The sequence below is a fragment of the Anabrus simplex genome, chromosome 6 (genome assembly GCF_040414725.1).
Source record: "Anabrus simplex isolate iqAnaSimp1 chromosome 6, ASM4041472v1, whole genome shotgun sequence".
In the NCBI taxonomy this organism is placed as follows: Eukaryota; Metazoa; Arthropoda; class Insecta; order Orthoptera; family Tettigoniidae; genus Anabrus; species Anabrus simplex.
Window position 1 is genome coordinate 285,632,361 of NC_090270.1, and position 21,757 is coordinate 285,654,117.

The 21,757-nt window shown below is 42.5% G+C and overlaps 1 protein-coding gene across 2 annotated transcripts in view; it reads right to left on the minus strand.

Annotated features, from left to right (window-relative positions):
- LOC136876466 (uncharacterized) overlaps nucleotides 1-21,757 on the minus strand; it is a 468,653-nt gene that overhangs the window by 386,156 nt on the left and 60,740 nt on the right. For both annotated transcript variants that reach the window (XR_011018471.1, XM_068228445.1), the window contains exon 2: nucleotides 18,083-18,171. Coding sequence is in view for 1 of the 2 variants with exons in the window: in XM_068228445.1 (XP_068084546.1) it covers nucleotides 18,083-18,137 (55 nt within the window). In the remaining variant the exon portion in view is untranslated. The remainder of the gene's footprint in view (nucleotides 1-18,082; nucleotides 18,172-21,757) is intronic.

A 21,757-nucleotide genomic window follows, 5' to 3' on the forward strand; every position in this document is an offset into this window, starting at 1 on the left:
CACATCATGAGCATACCTCAGTGACGTCAGTCTACCCTGCAATTGGCATAAAGTTCTGACCACTCCTTCTTGGTGTTGCATTTGCTCTGTCAGTCAGTTTATGTATTGTAAACTGATAACGTTTTTAGCTACTCTTTCAGTGCTCTAAGGGGGTAAACTCATTGGTGATTAGAAACTACTGGTGTTTTTAAGGTTTTCCCCTTCAGGGAAGTGACTGTGCTATGGGCAATCTGTAACCTCCGTATGTAGAGGTGTAACCCTCTGCTAAGTTGTGTAACCTTGAAGGTTCCTTTTAGTGTAGAAAGTAATTTACTGTAAATTTATACCTTGGATAAGTGAAGTTCGAAAACCGAAGCCCTGACTCCACTTTGGTATGCAATTTGTTTAGTGTTCTCCGTTTAGTTTGGAGCGCCTTGTAAGTTCTGTTGTAATGTGGTCAGATAGCCAGAGTATGCCCTAATTGTTCGCAGAAAGAAACCTTTCCCTCGTTTATTGGTACCTGTTCATGAGGGCTGGTTCCCTCGTTGTTTTAAGGTGGTTATTATGTTTTATCGTGTTTTAGCATTACGTAAATGTGAGTAGTTTAAAGATGTTAGATAACTTCAATTCTGTGAAAACGGAGGAAGGCAATTTATTTATTTGTAAAATAATTTTTTTTTGCTAGGCGCTTTCCGTCGCGCCGACGCAGATAGGTCTTACGGCGACGATGGGATTGGAAAGGCCTAGGAGTTGGAAGGAAGCGGCCGTGGCCTTAATTAAGGTACAGCCCCAGCATTTGCCTGGTGAGAAAATGGGAAACCACGGAAAACCATTTTCAGGGCTGCCGATAGTGGGATTCGAACCTACTATCTCCCGGATGCAAGCTCACAGCCGCGTGCCTCTACGCGTACGGCCAACTCGCCCGGTATTTGTAAAATAAAACTTTGAGCATATTTTATTCATGGCTCCTTAATATCCAGCCCCTAGGCCTACCGCTTCTTATAACGCTGCTATTGGAAGTATATTTACGGAACATAAACCTATCCTAAGATTACTACGGTATAATACAGGCATTGTGGACTAATCAGTTCATCTCTGCACCAAGCCTTTGTAAAACACAATCTAGTTCAGCAGGTGTAATTACAAAATACTTTTTGCCGCCACTGTCCATTAAAATGATACATCCATCTTGTGACCAAGCTCGCCTGCCCACACATTCCCTGGCTTTGTGAAGCATCTCCTTCCTCGTCTGCGTAAGTGACTCTGTTTCCTAGGATGTTAGATGACTGGCTGTGTTTATTCTGTGGATCTGGGAACTCTAAGACTTTTTATCCAAACCCCTGTTCTGTTGTTTTACATAAAATAAATCGGAAATACATGTAAGACAAGTGTCAATAAATACTTAGTGGAAGAATAAAACGGGTAGTTTTGTTTCTGTCCTAACATTTATTGGTGACGCCGACGTGATCTTTAGCCGATATCGGTAAGTCTAAATACCGGTATCCTTGCTTTATTATTATTATAACAAAGTAAAAGTTGCAAGATGTTAACAGCCGCGAAAATACGCAAGGCAGTAAGAACAATTTTTACTAAGACTTACGACAAGTTTATTGAAGAAATAGATAGTGAAAATCCCGATAGAGAAGTTGTGAAAACGAAGTTTACGACTCTTGAGAGGTTAGCGGCTGACCTACAAAACCTAGATGATAATCTCACTTCGTTGATGCTAGATGATGAAAACGCCAACTTTGAGGCCGAGTATTTAACTGTTGAAGAATATAGAGAAAAGATGGACCATGCAAGAGTGAAGATGGAGAAGTTTACTGAGGCTAATCAGTTGCAATTTATGAGTGTGGTGCAATCAAACGCTTCATCACCAGCTGCAGATAGGAAAATATTAAGGCTCCCGGAAACAGAATTAAAGACATTTAGCGGCGCGATTAAGGACTTTCTAAGCTTTTGGAGCCAGTTTAAGAGAATACATGAGGACGATGAGATGGAAAACGAAGACAAGTTCCAGTATCTGATTCAAGAAACGGTCGAGGGCTCAAGAACACGACAGATTGTGGATAGTTTCCCTGCCACCGCGGAAAACTATGGGAAAGATATTGAAAGTCTGCAAAATAGACTTCGTAGAGAGGAACTTTTAACGGAATATTACGTAAGGAAGCTGTTGTCATTAGTAATTAAGAAGGTTCCTGGTGCAGAAAACAAGTACGCTCGCGACCTAGCTCGGCTGTATGACAACTAACTTAGTAGCTCACCTGCGTGCGCTGGAATCTATTGGCATTTCATCCGACAAGGATGCGGCCATGCTATTTCCACTTGTAGAATCCTCCATACCAGAAGATATTCTGAAGATCTGGTTACGAAATCAGCCAACAATTCGTGAGGATGATGGAAGTCAAGTCTATGGAGATCGGTTAAAACATTTGATGTTATTTCCTAAGGAAGGAAGTAGAAAATGGAGAAAAAATCTCGCTGGCAAATGCTGGATTTAAATTAAGTGAAGACAAGGTCCAAAGAAATATAAGAAAAGAGAAGCTCCTTGACGAAGCCGCAGCAACTGCAATGGATCTACTCTCCTGTGAACACAAGAACACTAGAGTTGTCTGTATATTTTGTGACAAGTCTCGTGAAAGTAAGGAGTGCTTCCAGGCACAGAGATTATCGCTGGAGACAAAGCGAGATATCTTGAGAAAGAAGAAAGGACGTTTCGTCTGCTTGAAGTCAGGGCATCGAGCAAGGGACTGTAAACACAAAGTAAGTTGCATTTTTTGTTTCAAGACGCATGATACGTTTGTATGCCCTCAACTGGAAACCAAGCAGAAGAGACAGCAGAGAAAGTGGTGAATGTTTCGCTCTCAAATCAGTCGAGTTCAGAAGTAGTTCTTCAGACCCTTCTAGTGAACCTTGAGACCAACGGAAAATTGCGCACTGTAAGAGCACTCATTGACACTGGTTCTGAAAGATCATATATATAGAAGTGAACTGCGGAGGAAATGGGGTGTATAGCTGTTGACTCTGAAACCGTGATAGACGCACTGTTTGGGGGAGGTTCGACGAAAGAAATAAAACACAAGCGCTACAACATTAGATTGAAGAGTTTGACAGGAGACTTTTCATGTGAGGCACAAATGTTGGATCAGTCCCTAATATGTGGTGGCATCGCCCGCCCTAAAGGTGGTTCCTGGCTTAAAGAACTAAAGGCGAAGGGGATTAATCTTACTGACCTGGGAGTTGGACAGCCACCTGTTGAAGTACTGTTAGGAGCGGATGCATTAGAAAAACTGTACACTGGCACCATAAAGGAACTGCAGTGTGGTCTTACTGCCGTGGAAACGAGACTGGGCTGGGTTGTGACGGGAAAGTTTATTACCGGAACTGAGTCTATGACCCATGCTACTAAGCTAACTATGCTTTTAACCCACACCTATCGATTAGCGGATCTTTGGAATTTGGATGTCTTGGGTATCACAGACCCCTGTGAAAGTCGAACAAAGGAAGAAGTAGAAATCACCGTGCGAATCATTTCAAGGAAAATGTGAAGAGTGATTGGGGGGAAAATATGAAGTGAAGTTCCCTTGGATAAATAGCGTTGAAGAGTTACCGGATAATCAAGGGGTAGCAGGGAAGAGATTGATCTCAACGACATAAAAACTCTGTGCTATTGGGAAACTTGAGCGCTGTGATGAGGTGTTACAAACGTGGCTAATGTAAGGAGTAACACAAATCGTTCCAGAAGATGAAGTACAAGGACCTGGACATTATCTACCTCATCACGTGGTGTTCAAAGAGAAGTATAAGACCAGTGTTTGATGCTTCTTGGTTTTTTGCTAGTTGCTTTACGTCGCACCGACACAGATAGGTCTTACGGTGACGATAGGACACGAAAGGCCTAGGAATGGAAGGAAGCGGCCGTGGCCTTAATTAATGTACAGCCCCAGCATTTGCCTGGTGTGAAAATGGGAAACCACGGAAAACCATCTTCAGGCTGCCGACAGTGGGATTCAAACCCACTATCTCCCGGATGCGAGCTCACAGCTGCGCGCCCCTAACCGCACGGCCAACTCGCCCGGTGATGCTTCTTGTAAGGTGAAGGGAAGTCCTTCATTAAATGACTGTCTGGCTAAAGGACCGTATCTATTAGATCTAATCCCCTCAGTCCTTGTAAAGTTCCGTCGAGGGAGGATCGGCGTGATCTCTGATATATATATATAATTTTTTTGCTAGTTGCTTTACGTCGCACCGACACAGATAGGTCTTATGGCGACGATGGGACAGGGAAGGGCTAGGAGTGGGAAGGAAGCGGCCGTGGCCTTAATTAAGGAACAGCCCCAGCATTTGCCTGGTGTGAAAATAGGACACCACGTAAAACCATTTTCAGAGCTGCTGACAGTGGGGTTCGAACCTACTATCTCCCGAATACTGGATACTGGCCGCACTTAAGCGACTGCAGCTATCGAGCTCGGCATCTCTGATATTAAGAAGGCTTTTCTTCAGATCTCTGTTCCCGATTGCGATAGAGATTTTCTGAGGTTGCTTTGGTGGGAGAATCTCAAGGAGAAGAAGATGAGGGTTATGAGACACTGTGGAGTGGTTTTTGGGATGAACTGCAGCCCATTTATTCTGGGTGCTGTCATACAGCACTGTTTGAATCAATGTAAACCATCTCAGAGAGAGGTGGCGGAGAAACTGAGTAATTCATTTTATGTAGACAACTGCGTCACGTCAGTTGATTCAGTAGAGGAACTGAAGACATTTATGGAACAAGCTACTGGGATCATGGCTGAAGGTAGATTTGAGCTGAGAGGTTGGGAGAACACTTCCTCACTACCAAGCAAAGAATACTTAAGACCGGCACAAGTCCTCGGACTCTCGTGGGACAAGAATGAAGATAAACTGTTCTGCAATATTGATGGACTGAGTAAGCCTGAAGGAGTAATAACTAGGAGATCTGTTTTGTCAATGGCGCCTAGAGTATTCGATCCAATCGGATTCAGTTCTCCCGTCACTCTCTTCCCTAAACTACTCCTGCAAAAAAGCTGGAAGGCCAAGTTGAGTTGGGGCTCCGAGATACCAGAAGAACAGAAGTCAGAATTTTTGAAATCGGCTGAAGAACTGAATGATGTACGGATACCTAGATGGACTTCACTGACAAATGCTGACTCCTGTTCCTTGCACATCTTTTGCGTTGCATCAAAATTATCTTATGCAATGGCTGCATTTCTGAAATGCGAAAATACACAGCAAGTAACTTGTAAGTTTGCTACAAGCAAAATCGAGAGTTGCTCCACTCAAAAGTACAACTATTTGTAGGTTGGAATAGTTGGTTTGCTTAATAGGAGTACGTCTAGCCATACAAGTGAAGAAAGGGTTGAATATAACTGACATGAGGGAGTATTACTGGACAGATTCAACCACTGCGTTGCATTGGATCACTAGAGAAGGTCACTAGGGAACATTTGTTGGGAACAGGGTGAAAGAAATCCGCATCAACTCCAATCCCAGGGACTGGAAAAACATCCCCGGACAAGAAAACCCTGCCGATTTACCTTCCAGAGGCTGTAATACAAGAAATCTCTTAGAGTCGCGATGGTGGGAGGGTCCAAACTGGCTCAAATTTTCTGAAGAAGAATGGCTAAAGTCTCAGTCTGTCGTAAACCAAGAAGAGGTAGCAAGAGAGAAAAAAGGAAGATGTTTTATCGCTGGGTTCCTCCTGTCAGAAAGAGGCATAGTACTTGAGCTATTTCTCTACATACAACAAGATCCTTCGAATGGTAGCGTGGATGCAGCGATTCATTAACAACACAAGGAAGAAGACTATTACTGGAGAGTTGTCTGCCAGAGAATTGGATGCTGTAGAAAGGAATTTAGTAAAGATCGTCCAACAAGAAAGTTTCAGATATACGAAGGAATCGCCTTTGAATAAATTTCACGTTCTAGAAGATGCAGAGGGTGTTCTCCGTTTGAAGACGCAGGTCATAAGGCGTCAAGATGAAGATAACTTCAGATTTCCAATGCTTCTTCCAAATGATCACAAGCTGATTGAACGTTCAATCGAATACCAACACCTGAGGACTAATCATGTTGGATTAAATGTTGTGCTCACAACTCTCAGGGAAAAGTTTTGGATCATACAGGGAAGAAAGGCTGTGCGGAAGCCTACTAGCAAAATGTGTAAGATGTAAACGCATTTGGTTAAGAGAATTCATGGATCTCCGGCACCGTTACCTGAAGACTGGGCGAGAGACGCCAACACATTTGATGTTACGGGTGTAGACCTAACTGGCCCCCTCAGGTTGAGAGATGGTGTTCCAGGTCAGCCTTTAGTCCTTCTGCTTTCTTTGACGTCTTTGGATCAGCTGACTCACATATTCTGATCTGAACGTCTTTCATAATTTTTCTCTCAGTCTTTGTACGTATCGACACCTCTTACTGAGATCTACTTGGTATATGACCCAATAAGGAAGGAGGATAAAGGTCCCTCGCAGACTGTTGGACTAAAGGGGCCTGCAAAGTAGGAGATAACTTAGATATGTTGTGTATGTTTTGATTCTATAAGTTGTTAGTGTCAAAAGGTGGGAGGATGTTCGGATGTTAGATGACAGGCTGTGTTTATTCTATAGATCTGGGAACTCTAAGACTTTTTATCCAAACCCCTGTTCTGTTGTTTAAAAAAAAGAAATCGGAAAGACATGTAAGACAAGTGTCAATAAATACCTAGTGGAAGAATAAAACGGGTAGTTTTGTTTCTGTCTTAACACTGTTCTTAACAGCTGAGTACCCTTTAAAGCCCGTTTAGCACGCCACACTGCTTCTCGCTCATGGTACCTAACAAATTTTACTATTATGCGTCTGCCCCTGTCCTCTTACGACCTCCAAGTCTGTGGCACCTGTCAATGCTGGCCATTTTCTGTTCAATGTTCAGTTTCTCCTTCACAGTGTTTAGTACCTTTACAGCTGTATCCTCGTTAGGACACTCACTAACACCGTGAAGAAGAAGACAGTTCCTCCTCGAGTATTGCTCCTGAGCATCCAGTATATCGTCTTGGTTGTTAGCTCTCAGCTGAAGTACCGAGAGTTCTTGCTTGATGGATTCAAGCTCAGTACTTATAGATGCCTGAAATTCACGGAAGTCCGACTGCAGAGCGTCCAGTTGTTCCGTGCGGTTGGTGTCCCTGCCTGCACTCATGGTCGCTTGTTCCAGTCGTTTCTGAAACTCATTCATTCGTTCTTCGAATGAAGATACCTTGGATTGCACTGCCTTTAGAGTCATGATGTTAATTCAAGACGGTGACGTTACACTTACTCAAGAGTTACTATCACTTGCAATAAATAATAATAAATTGTTTACGTGAGGATACGGCTGGTGTTAAGCGGAGCGACTTCACAAGTAAACTACACTATGCGCCATAATAATAATAATAATAATAATAATAATAATAATAATAATAATAATAATAATAATAAACTCTATCATCGTTAAGTAATGAACTACATTCCTACTAAAACTAAAATATACCCGGCAAATAACACACAAGTTAATCATATAGAATGACTACACTACAGTTACTCTTACCTCACTTGAATTTGCCCTCCTGTTTTTCATTGATGCAAAACGTTGGTAATATTCTGGGTGGTCTGGTATGGCGTGGAAAATAAATTACCGAGTGAGATGGCCGTGCGTCAGTGCGACGTAAAGAAAAATGGTAAAAATCCCTTCAGGCAAGCAACTCACTGTTGAAAACATCCCAGGGATATGAGCTGCGAATGTTAGTTACGGTAAAGAAAATATAATAAAGTATGAGAATATATTCTTTATTTATTCCAAAAAATACACCGGGCGAGTTGGCCGTGTGCGTAGAGGCGCGCGGCTGTGAGCTCACATCCGGGAGATCGTGGGTTCAAATCCCACTGTCGGCAGCCCTGAAGATTGTTTTCCGTGGTTTCCCACTTTCACACCAGGCAAATGCTGAGGCTGTACCTTAATTAAGGCCACGGCCGCTTCATTCCAACTCCTAGGCCTCCTTTCCTATCCCATCGTCGCCATAAGACCTATATGTGTCGGTGCGACGTAAAGCTCGTAGCAAAAAAAAAATACAACCCTTTTCTTAATCGTCGTTATCTAGTCGATTAGATTAGCAGTTTGCCTTTTTCTACCACTACGAGCGCTAATGTGAGTCAATGCATTGTTGCACTTAAGCACCATTACGAGCGCTAATGCGAGTTAATCCACAGTTTCACATAAGCCCTTATAAGTACATTGGTGTGGACATTTTTCAACAAATCAAAAAGCGCCTGAGGAACACATTACAGAAAGAATTATGTACATAAGTTAATTTGTCTAGGATTTGAATAAAAAACAAAACGCGTAAAGAAACAAGAGATTTTAGGCTGTTTTTCTGGAACATCATTTAAGCCGCAAGTGATTTTCGAAATTTGTTTTTTTTAGTTTGATATAGCTCTCCAAGACTCACAATTTGAAACCTTTCTGGGTACTTAAGCTCGTCAACTTTCGCTACAATTGAGGAAATTGCTTAATTTTACGTTTTTCGTAGTAAAGAAAGAGAGAAAGCAGGAATGAAGTCGTCTCCGTAGAGTGGCGCAATCTAACGGGGACATTTTGGAATTGTTTCTCGTTAGGGGTTTGCTGGTCTCGTGCAACTCCCTAAGACCAATACTGGAGGGCGCGCTACCCTGTTGCTATACAGGTTTAGGCTCGTCTGTGCAGAAACTATACATTGCGCTACGCTGTCCGCTTGGGAGGTCGCTAAGCTAACCCTCTGAGTGTGATTCGAAGGCGGCAGCGTTCATTGGTCCGTTGCGAAGCATTAGTACATCGAGCGACCAAACATGGTTGATTGTAACATGTTTTAGAATACGGTACTGTATATGTTAAGTTTATTAAACTAAAAAATTAGAAGAAAATACGACAACTGAAGTGTAAAATTATTGGGATTTGTGCAACACTGCAACAATACAAATTTTAGTGATAAATGGAAGGTTATGTATAGGTATTTTAAGGCAGAAACAGGTTCCAAGAAGGACATTCCAGGAATAATTAATGAACAAGGGGAGTGTGTATGTGAGGATCTTCAAAAGGCAGAAGTATTCAGTCAGCAGTATGTAAAGATTGTTGGTTACAAGGATAATATCCAGATAGAGGAGGAGACTAATGCTAAAGAAGTATTAAAATGTACATATGATAACAATGACATTTACAATAAGATACAAAAGTTGAAAACTAGAAAAGCGGCTGGAATTGATAAGATTTCTGGGGATATACTAAAGACAATGGGTTGGGATATAGTACCTAATCTGAAGTACCGGTACTTATTTGATTATTGTTTGCTTGAAGGAGCTATTCCAAATGAATGGCGAGTTGCTATACTAGCCCCTGTGTATAAAGGAAAGGGTGATAGACATAAAGCTGAAAATTACAGGCCAGTAAGTTTGACATGCGTTGCATGAAAACTTTGGGAGGGCATTCTTTCTGATTATATTAGACATGTTTGTGAAATTAATGACTGGTACGATAGCAGGCAATTCGGAAGCTCAACTTGTAGGATTCCAGCAAGATATAGCAGATATCTTGGATTCAGGAGGTCAAATGGACTGTATTGCGATTGACCTGTCTAAAGCATTTGATAGGGTGGATAATGAAATACTACTGGCAAAAATGAGTGCAATTGGACTAGACAAAAGAGTGACTGAATGGGTTGCTATATTTCTAGAAAACAGATCTCAGAGAATTAGAGTAGGCGAAGCTTTATGTGACCCTGTAATAATTAAGAGTGGAATTCCTCAGGGCAGTATTATTAGACCCTAATGTTTCCTTACATATATAAATGATATGTGTAAAGAAGTGGAATCAGACGTAATGCTTTTTGCAAATAATGTTATTCTGTAGAGAGTAATAAATAAGTTACAAGATTGTGAGCAACTGCAACGTTACCTCAAAAATATTGTGAGATGGACAGCAGGCAACGGTATGTTGATAAACGGGTTTAAAGGCAGGTTGTGAGTTTCACAAATAGGAAAAGTCCTCTCAGTTTTAATTACTGCGTTGATGGGGTGAAAGTTCCTTTTGGGGATCATTGTAAGTATGTAGGTGTTCATATAAGGAAAGATCTTCATTGTGGTAATCACATAAATGGAATTGTAAATAAAGGGTACAGATCTCTGCACATGGTTATGAGGGTGTTTAGGGGTTGTAGTAAGGATGTAAAGGAGAGTGCATATAAGTCTCTGGTAAGACCCTAACTAGAGTATGGTTCCAGTGTATGGGGCCCTCACCAGGATTACCTGATTCAAGAACTGGAAAAAAATCCAAAGAAAAGCAGCTCGATTTGTTCTGGGTGATTTCCGACAAAAGAGTAGCGTTACAAAAATTTTGCAAAGTTTGGGCTGGGAAGAATTGGGAGAAAGAAGACAAGCTGCTCGACTAAGTGGTATGTTCCGAGCTGTTAGCGGAGAGATGGCGTAGAATGGCATCAGTAGATGAATAAGTACGTATGAGTGGCGTCTTTAAAAGTAGGAAAGATCACAATATGAAGATAAAGTTGGAATTCAAGAGGACAAATTGGGAAAAATATTCATTTATAGGTAGGGGAGTTAGGGATTGGAATAACTTACCAAGGGTGATGTTCAATAAATTTCCAATTTCTTTGAAATCATTTAAGAAAAGGCTAGGAAAACAACAGATAAGGAATCTGCCACCTGGGCGACTGCCCTAAATGCAGATCAGTATTGATTGATATACGACGCACCGCCCATGAAAATTAGGTGCAGAGCTTGGTCAACTGATGAACAGTTGGAATCGTGCATTTAGCTTCGTGTTACCAGTTTTTCACTCGGCATAAAGGCTATTGTTGAGAAACGTTCATGCCATGTTTCACATTAAGTAGAAAGGTGATAGTACATCTATATAATTCTGCAGCTTTTTGCTGTATAGGTTATTTCCATATAAACAAAAACCAAACCCCATGGCACTACAGCCCTTGAAGGGCCTTGGCCTTCCAAGCGACCGCTGCTCATCCCGAAAGACTGCAGCTTACGAGGTGTCGTGTGATCAGCACGACGAATCCTCTCGGCCGTTATTCTTGGCTTTCTAGACCGGGGCCGCTATCTCACCGTCAGTAGCTCCTCAATTCTAATCACGTAGGCTGAGAGGACCTCGAACCAGCCCTCAGGTCCAGGCAAAAAATCCCTGACCTGACCGGGAATCGAACCCGGGGCCTCTCTACACCACGGGACTGGCTATTTCCATATATCTGTCTCAATTTTTATGACTACAGTTTTTTCACTATTACATTAATTAACTTTACAAAAAAATATGTTGGATTGCAGTTGTTTAAAAGGGGAGATCATTTGAAAATATGAGAACATCTCGTATCAATCAATCAATCAATCAATCAATCAATCAATCAATCAATCAATCAATCAATCAATCAATCAATCAATCAATCAATCAATCAATCAATCAATCAATCAATCAATCAATCAATCAATCAATCAATCACTACTAATCTGCAATAAGGACTGTCGCCCAGGTGGCGTTTTTCGTATCACTTAAATGATTTCAAATGTACCGTTACCGAAAATCTCCCTTCATAGATTATTCCACTCCCTAATTTGTCTTCCTGGTAGGTAACGAATATTTGCCCTAATTTGTTCTGTTGAATTCCAAGTTTATCTTTATACTAGCTGGTGTATCCGTGCTTCGCTGCGGAATTCTACATTGTATACCGAATTCTAGGTTAGGTGTGTACACATTGTGAGTAAGATTGTATTAAACTGCATAGTTCTTAACGTTACCCTACAGTAGAAACGTGACGGGGAAGTCACCAAACGTCTTTTCTCATGTGAAGACTAGGGTAGGGAATTTTAATTGTAATGACAGGCCCTCTTGCCTACCATCAGTCACAATCAAGTTGGGGAGTTTTCATTATAATGGCAGACACTTACTCATCAGTTGTCTCTTTACATCCTCAGAAAGACTGTCTTTGTGGTTTTCCCAACTGAATTCAACACAGGTCATTACAATGACATCGGTAGGAACGTCGTGATTAAAAGTAATGCCATCATATGAAATACTCGATCAAATGAAAAACCACACATTTTCTCACTTTTGAAGAACAGTACTACGCTCGTGTCCAGTTGGCCATTTTTTCCTGTACTTAACATCTCTTTAACACGTAATTTACTACATGTACGGAGTACGACCTAACAGGTTGAAAGTTTATTTCGATTACAGTGCGGTTGTAAAAATTCAATATTCAGCAATAATAATAGAACAAGCTCAGCTACCATTCGCAGGGCGCCCATTTCGAAGTTCCGCTTTATTCCACCAGATGGCAACGTAAACCGGATATCTGTTGGACGTTCTATGGATGAGTTTTAGTTTTGTTGGGTAAACAGCAAATGTGTAACCAGATAACTTTTACATACCGACATCGTACGACATGGAGTGCCAAATGGATTTCTCCCCACCCTTCAAAATTCCGACTACCTCCACCGGGTGATCTTGTAATCTAGAAACTGACACACTACCACTGATCCACACAGAGGGCTTTTTCACTGGACTAAAGAGGAAAGTATATTCTACAGAGAAGAAATCATTCTAAAAATGGAGTTTTTACCCAGAAAAGTGTACCTTTCCTCTTAATCGAACTTTCATATTCTCCCCGCATTGATATACATCTTCCCCCTGTGGGTGGGGGCGGTAGAATAACACACACGGTAACCCCTGCCTGTCGTAAGAGGTGACTAAAAGGGGCGCCAGGGGTTCTGAACTTTGTAGCGGGGGTTGGCGACCACGGGGCCCTTAGCTGAGTCCTGGCATTGCTTCCACTTACTTGTGCCAGGCTCCTCACTTTCATCTATCCTATCTGACCTCTCTTGGTCAACTCTTGTTCTTTTCCGACCCCGACGGTATTACGTATGGAGGCCTAGGGAGTCTTTCATTTTCACGCCCTTCGTGACCCTTATCTTCCGTAGGCCGATACTTTCATTTTTCGATGTGTCGGACCCCTTTCATGTTTTCTCTCTGATTAGTGTTATATAGGTTGCCTAGTTGTACTTCCTCTTAAAACAATAATCACCACCACCACCCACCTGATATACATCTACGCAGAGTTCTTAATTTTTTCCACTAGAGGCGCTGAGTGCAGTAAACTACAGCGATACGGTATTATATTGGGAACGAAACGTCCAAAATGGATGTGAAGTTGCCCAATTGCAGCCAACTCAAAAAAGTACCAGTTTGTGGTAGATCACAAAATATTTCGACACTCCAAATTACAGCGGGCAAGTCCTCTCAGTCTAGTCACTAAGAAAAGTGGTCAGTGGTGATTATCGTCGACTCAACGACCACACCGTGCCAGATCGTTATCGAATTCCAAGAATTGACGATGTAAATGAGATCCTGGAAGGAAGAACATTTTTTTTCCAAACTGGACCTACTTCAAGCCTATAAGACGACAACCTAAATCAGCATTAATAACACCGTTTGGGCTATTTGAGTTCAGTTTTATGTCCGTCGGAATAAGCCTAATACTTGAATAATATCGATTATTGTCAACTGTATTACGTGTGTATAATTCCTTTGCGTTGAGTGCTTTACTGTTGTTGTTGTTGTCCACAATATATCTTCCATGTGTGTGTTAAAATAAATGTGTTCGACTGTTGAGGAATTGTACCCGTATTTTATCGGTCATGAAGTGCATTCCCAACATTTGGCGACCACGATAGGACATTAGGCAGTGTAGTGGTTAGCGTGATTATCTCCCGGCTCTGCCACGAAATTTGAAAAGTTTTACGAGGGCTGGAAAGGGGTCCACTCAACCTCGGGAGGTCAACTGCAGCCATTCGCGAAGTGGTTTTCCGTGGTTTCCCACTTTACTTCCAGACAAATGCCGGGATTGTAGGACTGCCTAACTTACGGCCACGGCCACTTCCTTCCCTCTTCCTTGCCTGTCCCTTCCAATCTTCCCATCCTCCACAAGACTCCTGTTATAGGCCGCCTGGGCGAGGTATTGTCCTCCTTCCCAGCTCGGTATTTTGAAGTTTTTGATAGTGATTGAGGAGGGCGTAATTTGAGGACATACAGAATGTACTCTTCGAATTGATCTGGTATGTGTATTCCTTGAAGAGAAGAACGGAATGGTGAGGGAATGTTTAATGTCTTTGGGCACTGTACGAGTAATGAACTAGATAATTTTAAATAGTGGTTTTCAGTGTGATTATTAGAAGTACCGGTATAAAATAAAATTAAAAGTGCTGTAGTGTTTGTGGAAGAGACAGCGTGTGTTTTAGAAAAGCGGACAGTATGATTATACTAGATTTAACATCAGTGAGTGGCTATAAAGGTACAATATAACAAAGGGGAATTGAATCAGGATACCACTTGTCGGTGGAACAATCTTTGAAACCAGTGTACCGTATGTTGCACAAAGTATTGAAGTGTATCGCCGTTGTCATTACGACTACTAGAAACAGTGCTCAGTAGAGCGCAGTGCTTGATTTCCCAAGTATTTCAGCTTTAGTTTCTTTTTGTTAATGTGCTGGGGGAAAACCGTCCTGTTTTCCGTTTGATTATTTTGAAGGGTTATTGATGTGTTTCTTAGAAGGTTTTGATGAAACGGATCTCCGTGGCTAATGTCATTTTAGAATGTAGATAGTTTATTGCAAGTCATTGTGGAGGTTTTATTTAAGGTACCCTTTGAAAATCTTGAAAAGATCCCAGTCATGTAATAGTTTTCGGAGGGTTAGGTGACGCCCATAGTGGATTTAACAATACACAGCCTCATGTACACGCCCTGGGAGAGAAGAGAAAATTTATCATGCTCTATCTAAATTTCATGCATCCATTTTGGTGAACTCTGGCGCCCACATTGCGAACATTTCAGGTTATTATATACATTTTTTTTTAAATCAGCTAAGTTCAAATTAAGAACTGTTGTTAAATAGTTAATGGTTGTAGCAGAGATGTGGTATTTACTGAAAATGATGGGTTTTAGATATGGTAAAAACTACATCTAAAATCGTTTATAACTGTTGTTGAGGTTACAAATGATGGCCAAATGTGGGGAAAGTAGAACCAGTAAAGTTACAGTGTTTCCCACCCTCGGACCAAAATACACTAGAATAAATACTTTCATTTTACTACTTACTGAAACTGTTACTAACAGAAACAATATTTTTTTTATATATTCACGCGAAAGCATTTCAAGTAAAGAAAGTTTTATTAATGTTGTGTCTGCAAAACTTCATTGAAGATTAATTTTTTTTTTTTTACAAGTTGCTTTGGCGACGATTGGACTGGAAAGGGCTAGGAGTGGGAAGGAAGCGGCTGTGGCCTAATTAAGTTACAGCTCAAGCATTCACCTGGTGTGAAATGGGAAACCACAGAAAACCATCTTCAGGGCTGCCGCAAGTGGGGTTCGAACCTACTATTTCCCGAATACTGGATACTGGCCGCACTTAAGTGACTGCAGCTACCGAGTTCGGGAAAGATTTACTATTGGTTAAAAAAAGGAAATGTATTGTTAATACTGACAGTTTAATGCGAAAATGTTATTCTTGACCGCGACTTGGATAGCCAAATACGAAGTTCTTCTTCATCATCCAAAACCTTTTATTTGGCTTTAACGTTCGTCAAACATGAAAACGCTTGTTCGCGTAATAAGATACGGTGAGTCCGCCTCTGTGGTGTAGTGGTTAGTATGATTAGGTGTCCGGCTTCGATTCCCGGCTCTGTAACGAAATTTGAAAAGCGGTACGAGGACTGGAACGGGGTCCACTCAGACTCGGGAGGTCAGCTGAGTAGAGAGGTGTTCGATTCCCACCTCATCGAAGTGGTTTTCCGTGATTTTTCACTTCTCCTCCAGGCAAATGCCGGGATGGTACCTAACTTAAGGAGGCCACGGCTGTTTCGTTCCCTCTTCCTTGTCTATCCCTTCCAAACTTCCCATCCTCCTACAAGGCCCCTGTTCAGCATAGCAGGTGAGGCCTCTGTCCGAGGTGTTGGTCCTCTTGGTGCTGTATTCCCCGACCCAAGGTCTCACGCTCCAGGACACTGCCCTTGAGGTGGTAGAGGTGGGATCTCTCACAGTCCGAGGGTAAATAACCAACCCTGGATGAAAAACGGATTAATAAAGAAAGAAGATACCTACGGAGTATTAGTAATATATTTAAAACTTTCTGTGAGTTTTTTTACTGATAACCAAAATACATCACAGGACTTTTAATTGAATTTGACTTTTAATGCCCGATTACATTCCAGTTCAGCCAAATGTTATCCAGGTAGGATACTCCACGAAACGTTTCCTGTTTCAGTCATAATGTGCATGCCAGATGATAACGAAGGGAAGTGTTTGTCAACGTTTTCCGGCATGAATTTTATAGGCGGTCAGAAATCCGTTGCATAATATATTCATACTTGCTTGTTTGAGTCTAGAACTGAGACAAGAAGAAAAACATTTCAACACTTCCTTTCAAAAGATGCTTTACGCTTTCCTTTTGTGGAACTGGGGCTGGGAATCGCTGGTCCATTGATTTATTTGTGAACTCACGGGATATGGATGAAACACACATACACTCATATTCGTAAAAACCAGAACACCTTGAAAGACTGGAGATAGGAAGTTCATATTTACAGGACACGTGCATTAGTATATTCTGAAGAATTATTAGCATTTGAACCATGTCGGCCCTCACGTTCAAGGTCCACATCGCACCAACACCGGCTGGTAACATGTGCCTGCGGCTCTCGTTGTTGCTATAAACCGAAGGTAATGGATTAGTGTGACTTGAGCAGACGTGCAGGACGCCTCGCAGACGTATGCGAGAACCGTACCGTCAAATGAGTGAGTTTGAAAGAGGCATGTGGAAACGTGATGCATCCATTCGGGAAATTGCTGCTCGTGTGGGACGAAGTGTGTCGGCAGTGCAACATGTGTGTACAGAATGGTTCACAGAAGGCCGTAGAATGCGACGAGATGGGTCTGGTCGCACCATCCAGACCACCCCCCGTGAAGATAGACACCTCATCCGAATGGCATTGCAGGAGAGATCTGGGTCCTCCTCGGCTCTGGCGCAACAGTGAAACAGTGTGTAACACGTCGTACACTATCAGGAGTGACAGTCCGTCGCCGTTTATTACGGTCGGATTTACCGCCGCGTTGTGCAGTTCTCCATCTACTTTGGACTAATGTGCATAAACATGCTAGACTGCAATGGTGTATGGAACGATGGGACGACGTCACTGGTGACAGGAATGGCAGCAGATAGTGTTTAGGACGAATCCAGGTTCTGTTTGTTTGAAAATCATGGCCGCATTTTGGTTTGCCCCAGACAGGGGAAGAGGCATCTCATTGACTCCATTCGTACAAGACATACAGCGCCAACTCAAGGCCTTGTGATGTGGGTGCTATTGGGTACAACCACAAATCACAGCTGGGGCGTGTCCAGAACACTGTGACCAGTTTGACCTACGTGAATGACATCCTGTGACCCGTAGTCATACCCTTACTGCACGACACCCCAGACGCCATATTTCAGCAGGACAATGCGCGACTACATGTTGCTGCACGAACATGTGTCTTCTTGTTGTCACAGGATGTCAGATTGTTGCCCTGGTTCGTCCGATCACCGGACTTGTCGCCACTGAAAAATGTGTGGGATATAGTAAAACGACGGGTGCGGCGCTGTGATCCATTGCCAAACACCAAAGATGAACTGTGGAACCTGGTGAATACAGCATAGATGGCTATACCCCAGGACGCCATTCGCGCCTTATACGCGTCGATGCCGTCATGAATGGAACAAGTTATCAGTGCCCATGGAGGACTCAGTACCTACTAGGCAACAGGACACATGCTGAACCTAGGTGTCTGAAATGCTAATCTTTTCTGCAGAACATACTAATGAACATGTCCTGTGAATATGAACTTCCTATCTCTAGTCTTTCAAGGCGTTCTGTTTTTTTATGAACATAAGTGTAGCTATAATGAACCACACGTTAAGAGCTTCAATTCTTCAGCGCCGAAGAAGAAAGTGATATGTGTTTGAAACGTCTCCAAAATATCAAAGGACTTACCTGACAAGGTTGTCGAAGAGACAGCTAGTAATATGACTAGGGCAAACTTGCCCATGGTGATGGAATACGAGGACACCCCCTTCTAAAACCTGAAAACATGAGAAATAGTATTGTTATATCCCTAAACTCAGACAAAATACCTTTCAGTACACATTATAAGTGAATGTATTCATTTCGTGGCATAGTTTTCATGAACGGGGTTATTCATCTAAGATGTCCACTTTAAATATCTCATGAAGCATTATACACTGACTGACAGAGCAAATGCAACACCAAGGAGTAGTGGTTCGAAAGGGATGAAAGTTGGGGAAAAAACAGAGACGGCACGGACGAATAATTGATGTTTATTTCAAACCGATATGCAGGTTACACAATGCGCACGGCATCGACTCAGTAGGATGTAGGACCACCGCGAGCGGCGATGCATGCAGAAACACGTCGAGGTACAGAGTCAATAAGAGTGCGGATGGTGTCCTGAGGGATGGTTCTCCATTCTCTGTCAACCATTTGCCACAGTTGGTCGTCCGTACGAGGCTGGGGAAGAGTTTGCCAACGGCGTCCAATGAGATCCCACACGTGTTCGATTGGTGAGAGATCCGGAGAGTACGCTGGCCACGGAAGCATCTGTACACCTCGTAGAGCCTGTTGGGAGATGCAAGCAGTGTGTGGGCGGGCATTATCCTGCTGAAACAGAGCATTGGGCAGCCCCTGAAGGTACGGGAGTGCCACCGGCCGCAGCACATGCTGCACGTAGCGGTGGGCATTTAACGTGCCTTGAATACGCACTAGAGGTGACGTGGAATCATACGCAATAGCGCCCCAAACCATGATGCCGCGTTGTCTAGCGGTAGGGCGCTCCACAGTTACTGCCGGATTTGACCTTTCTCCACGCCGACGCCACACTCGTCTGCGGTGACTATCACTGACAGAACAGAAGCGTGACTCATCGGAGAACACGACGTTCCGCCATTCCCTCATCCAAGTCGCTCTAGCCCGGCACCATGCCAGGCGTGCACGTCTATGCTGTGGAGTCAATGGTAGTCTTCTGAGCGGACGCCGGGAGTGCAGGCCTCCTTCAACCAATCGACGGGAAATTGTTCTGGTCGATATTGGAACAGCCAGGGTGTCTTGCACATGCTGAAGAATGGCGGTTGACGTGGCGTGCGGGGCTGCCACCGCTTGGCGGCGGATGCGCGATCCTCGCGTGCTGACGTCACTCGGGCTGCGCCTGGACCCCTCGCACTTGCCACATGTCCCTGCGCCAACCATCTTCGCCACAGGCGCTGCACCGTGGACACATCCCTATGGGTATCGGCTGCGATTTGACGAAGCGACCAACCTGCCTTTCTCAGCCCGATCACCATACCCCTCGTAAAGTCGTCTGTCTGCTGGAAATGCCTCCGTTGACGGCGGCCTGGCATTCTTAGCTATACACGTGTCCTGTGGCACACGACAACACGTTCTACAATGACTGTCGGCTGAGAAATCACGGTACGAAGTGGGCCATTCGCCAACGCCGTGTCCCATTTATCGTTCGCTACGTGCGCAGCACAGCGGCGCATTTCACATCATGAGCATACCTCAGTGACGTCAGTCTACCCTGCAATTGGCATAAAGTTCTGACCACTCCTTCTTGGTGTTGCATTTGCTCTGTCAGTCAGTGTATTAAGGGGCTCATAAATGAACCTGCAGTACTTTCCAAGGTGTCAATATCTGCTGAGATAGCTGTACTAACTTTCTTTCTTAAATAGTGCTACCCTCTTTTCTACACTTGGCCTGAAATTTGTGGTAATCAGAAATTCAGCGATGAATTTTTTCATCGGACAAGCACTTCTCGAGAAAATGTACCCTAATGTATTGGAACGTGTTTCATTTGTCAGCTGTTGTTCTGTCTAAATTGAATCACAAACCAGCTGTATAAAAGACGACACATGACACATGAGCTACTGATGCGCAGACTTCATTCACTGTCAAGTACCTACTGTGCCCATAAACTCACTATGGTAAATTGTATGTTTTAATGTATTATTTAATATCGTCATACGTTAAAGGTAAAGGAAAAATATGCAATTGATTTCGTTTCCTGCGCGAGGCCTGGGGAGTCTTTCATTTTCACGCCCTTCATGGCATTTTTTGTTCATGCACAAAGGGTCAAATCTCTTCCTTCTGATTAGTGTTAAGACGAGGGCGTTTGCCAAGTCTCATGCTCCAGTACACTGCCCTTGAGGCGGTATAGGTGGGATCCCTCGCTGAGTCCGGAGGAGAAACCAAACCTGGACGGTAAACTGACTAATTAAAAAAGGATCATGCACTACTAAACAAACAAACAAACAAACAAACAAACAAACAAACAAACAAACAAACAAACAAACAAACAAACAAACAAACAAACAAACAAACAAACAAACACCATGCTGTAACAACTCCTAAGGGCCATGGCATACCAAAAGACCACTGCTGAGCCCGATGGCCTGCAGATTACGGGGCGTCGTGTGGTCGGCACAACGAATCCTCTCGACTGGTATTCCTGGCTTTCTAGAGCGGGATCGCTGTTTCACCGTCAGGTAGCTCCTCAATTGTAATCACGTAGGCTGAGAGGACCTCTTACCAGCCATCAGATCAAGGTCAATGTCCATGACTCGGACGGAAATCGAACCCGGGGCCTTCGGGTAAAATTTTATTTAGAATATGTGACATTTTATGTTATTTTGAACATTTGAATCTGCACATTGAACACTTCAGTGAATCGACTGTGTTAGGGTATTTGTTGTGCAGGTGACTTATGTATTAATTTTCTCACAAATTAGTTTTTCTCGGATACAATATAGGCTGTCTTTCCTTTGGAACCATCTGCTCTATTAACTTGACATTTTTCCTGGACGTATTTTATTTCCTTTCAAATAATTTTAATCACTTAGAATGTCAAGAAAATGTTTACTTTTGCTATAAAATTGTTTTAATATCAGAACTTCATAAACACGTTTAATTGTAATTCTAAAATGTATTAATAACAAAAATGAAAGTAATTAAAGAGTAATTGATTCCAATTGAAGAGTCCACTGCAAAAAGCGGGAACGTCAGATTTTGTTCATTTTGCAATAAATGTAAACTTTGAAACCATACAAAAATACAGAGAGCAAACAAAAATCGTGTATTTCCTTTTTTTACAGACCTGATTGCGTACTACATAATATATACGTTGTATATTCGTATGTAGTGATGTGAGGCTTTTTATAACCAATCCTTGCTGCTAGAATTATTTTAAATCACTAACATAACAAAATAAATGACAAAAAAGTGGAATGTCACAAGTTGTCGTATAAAGATCTTCTGGTTTCACTATGTTAGTTCACTTCCTTCTTGTAATGAAGTGTATTGTAATGTTCTATGGCATACGCATCAAAGAACTGCTTAAGATGTTGCAAATCTTTGAAATTTTCCCATTAAATTTTAACACATCTGAAACGAAAACAAAACAAAATACTGGTACTGTTAGTTGGAACTAGTCTACCTACGTGCCTTTTGTCAGCTTTTAGAAAAAGTTAGAAATAAAAGGTATATTTATTACCTTGATAAAGCTTCTCAGGTAGTAAGAAATTTCCACTGTGTAATTGAGTATTCTTGATTTGCTGAAGTAAACCCTTGGGAACTAGACTGAAGTTTCAAAAATTCCAT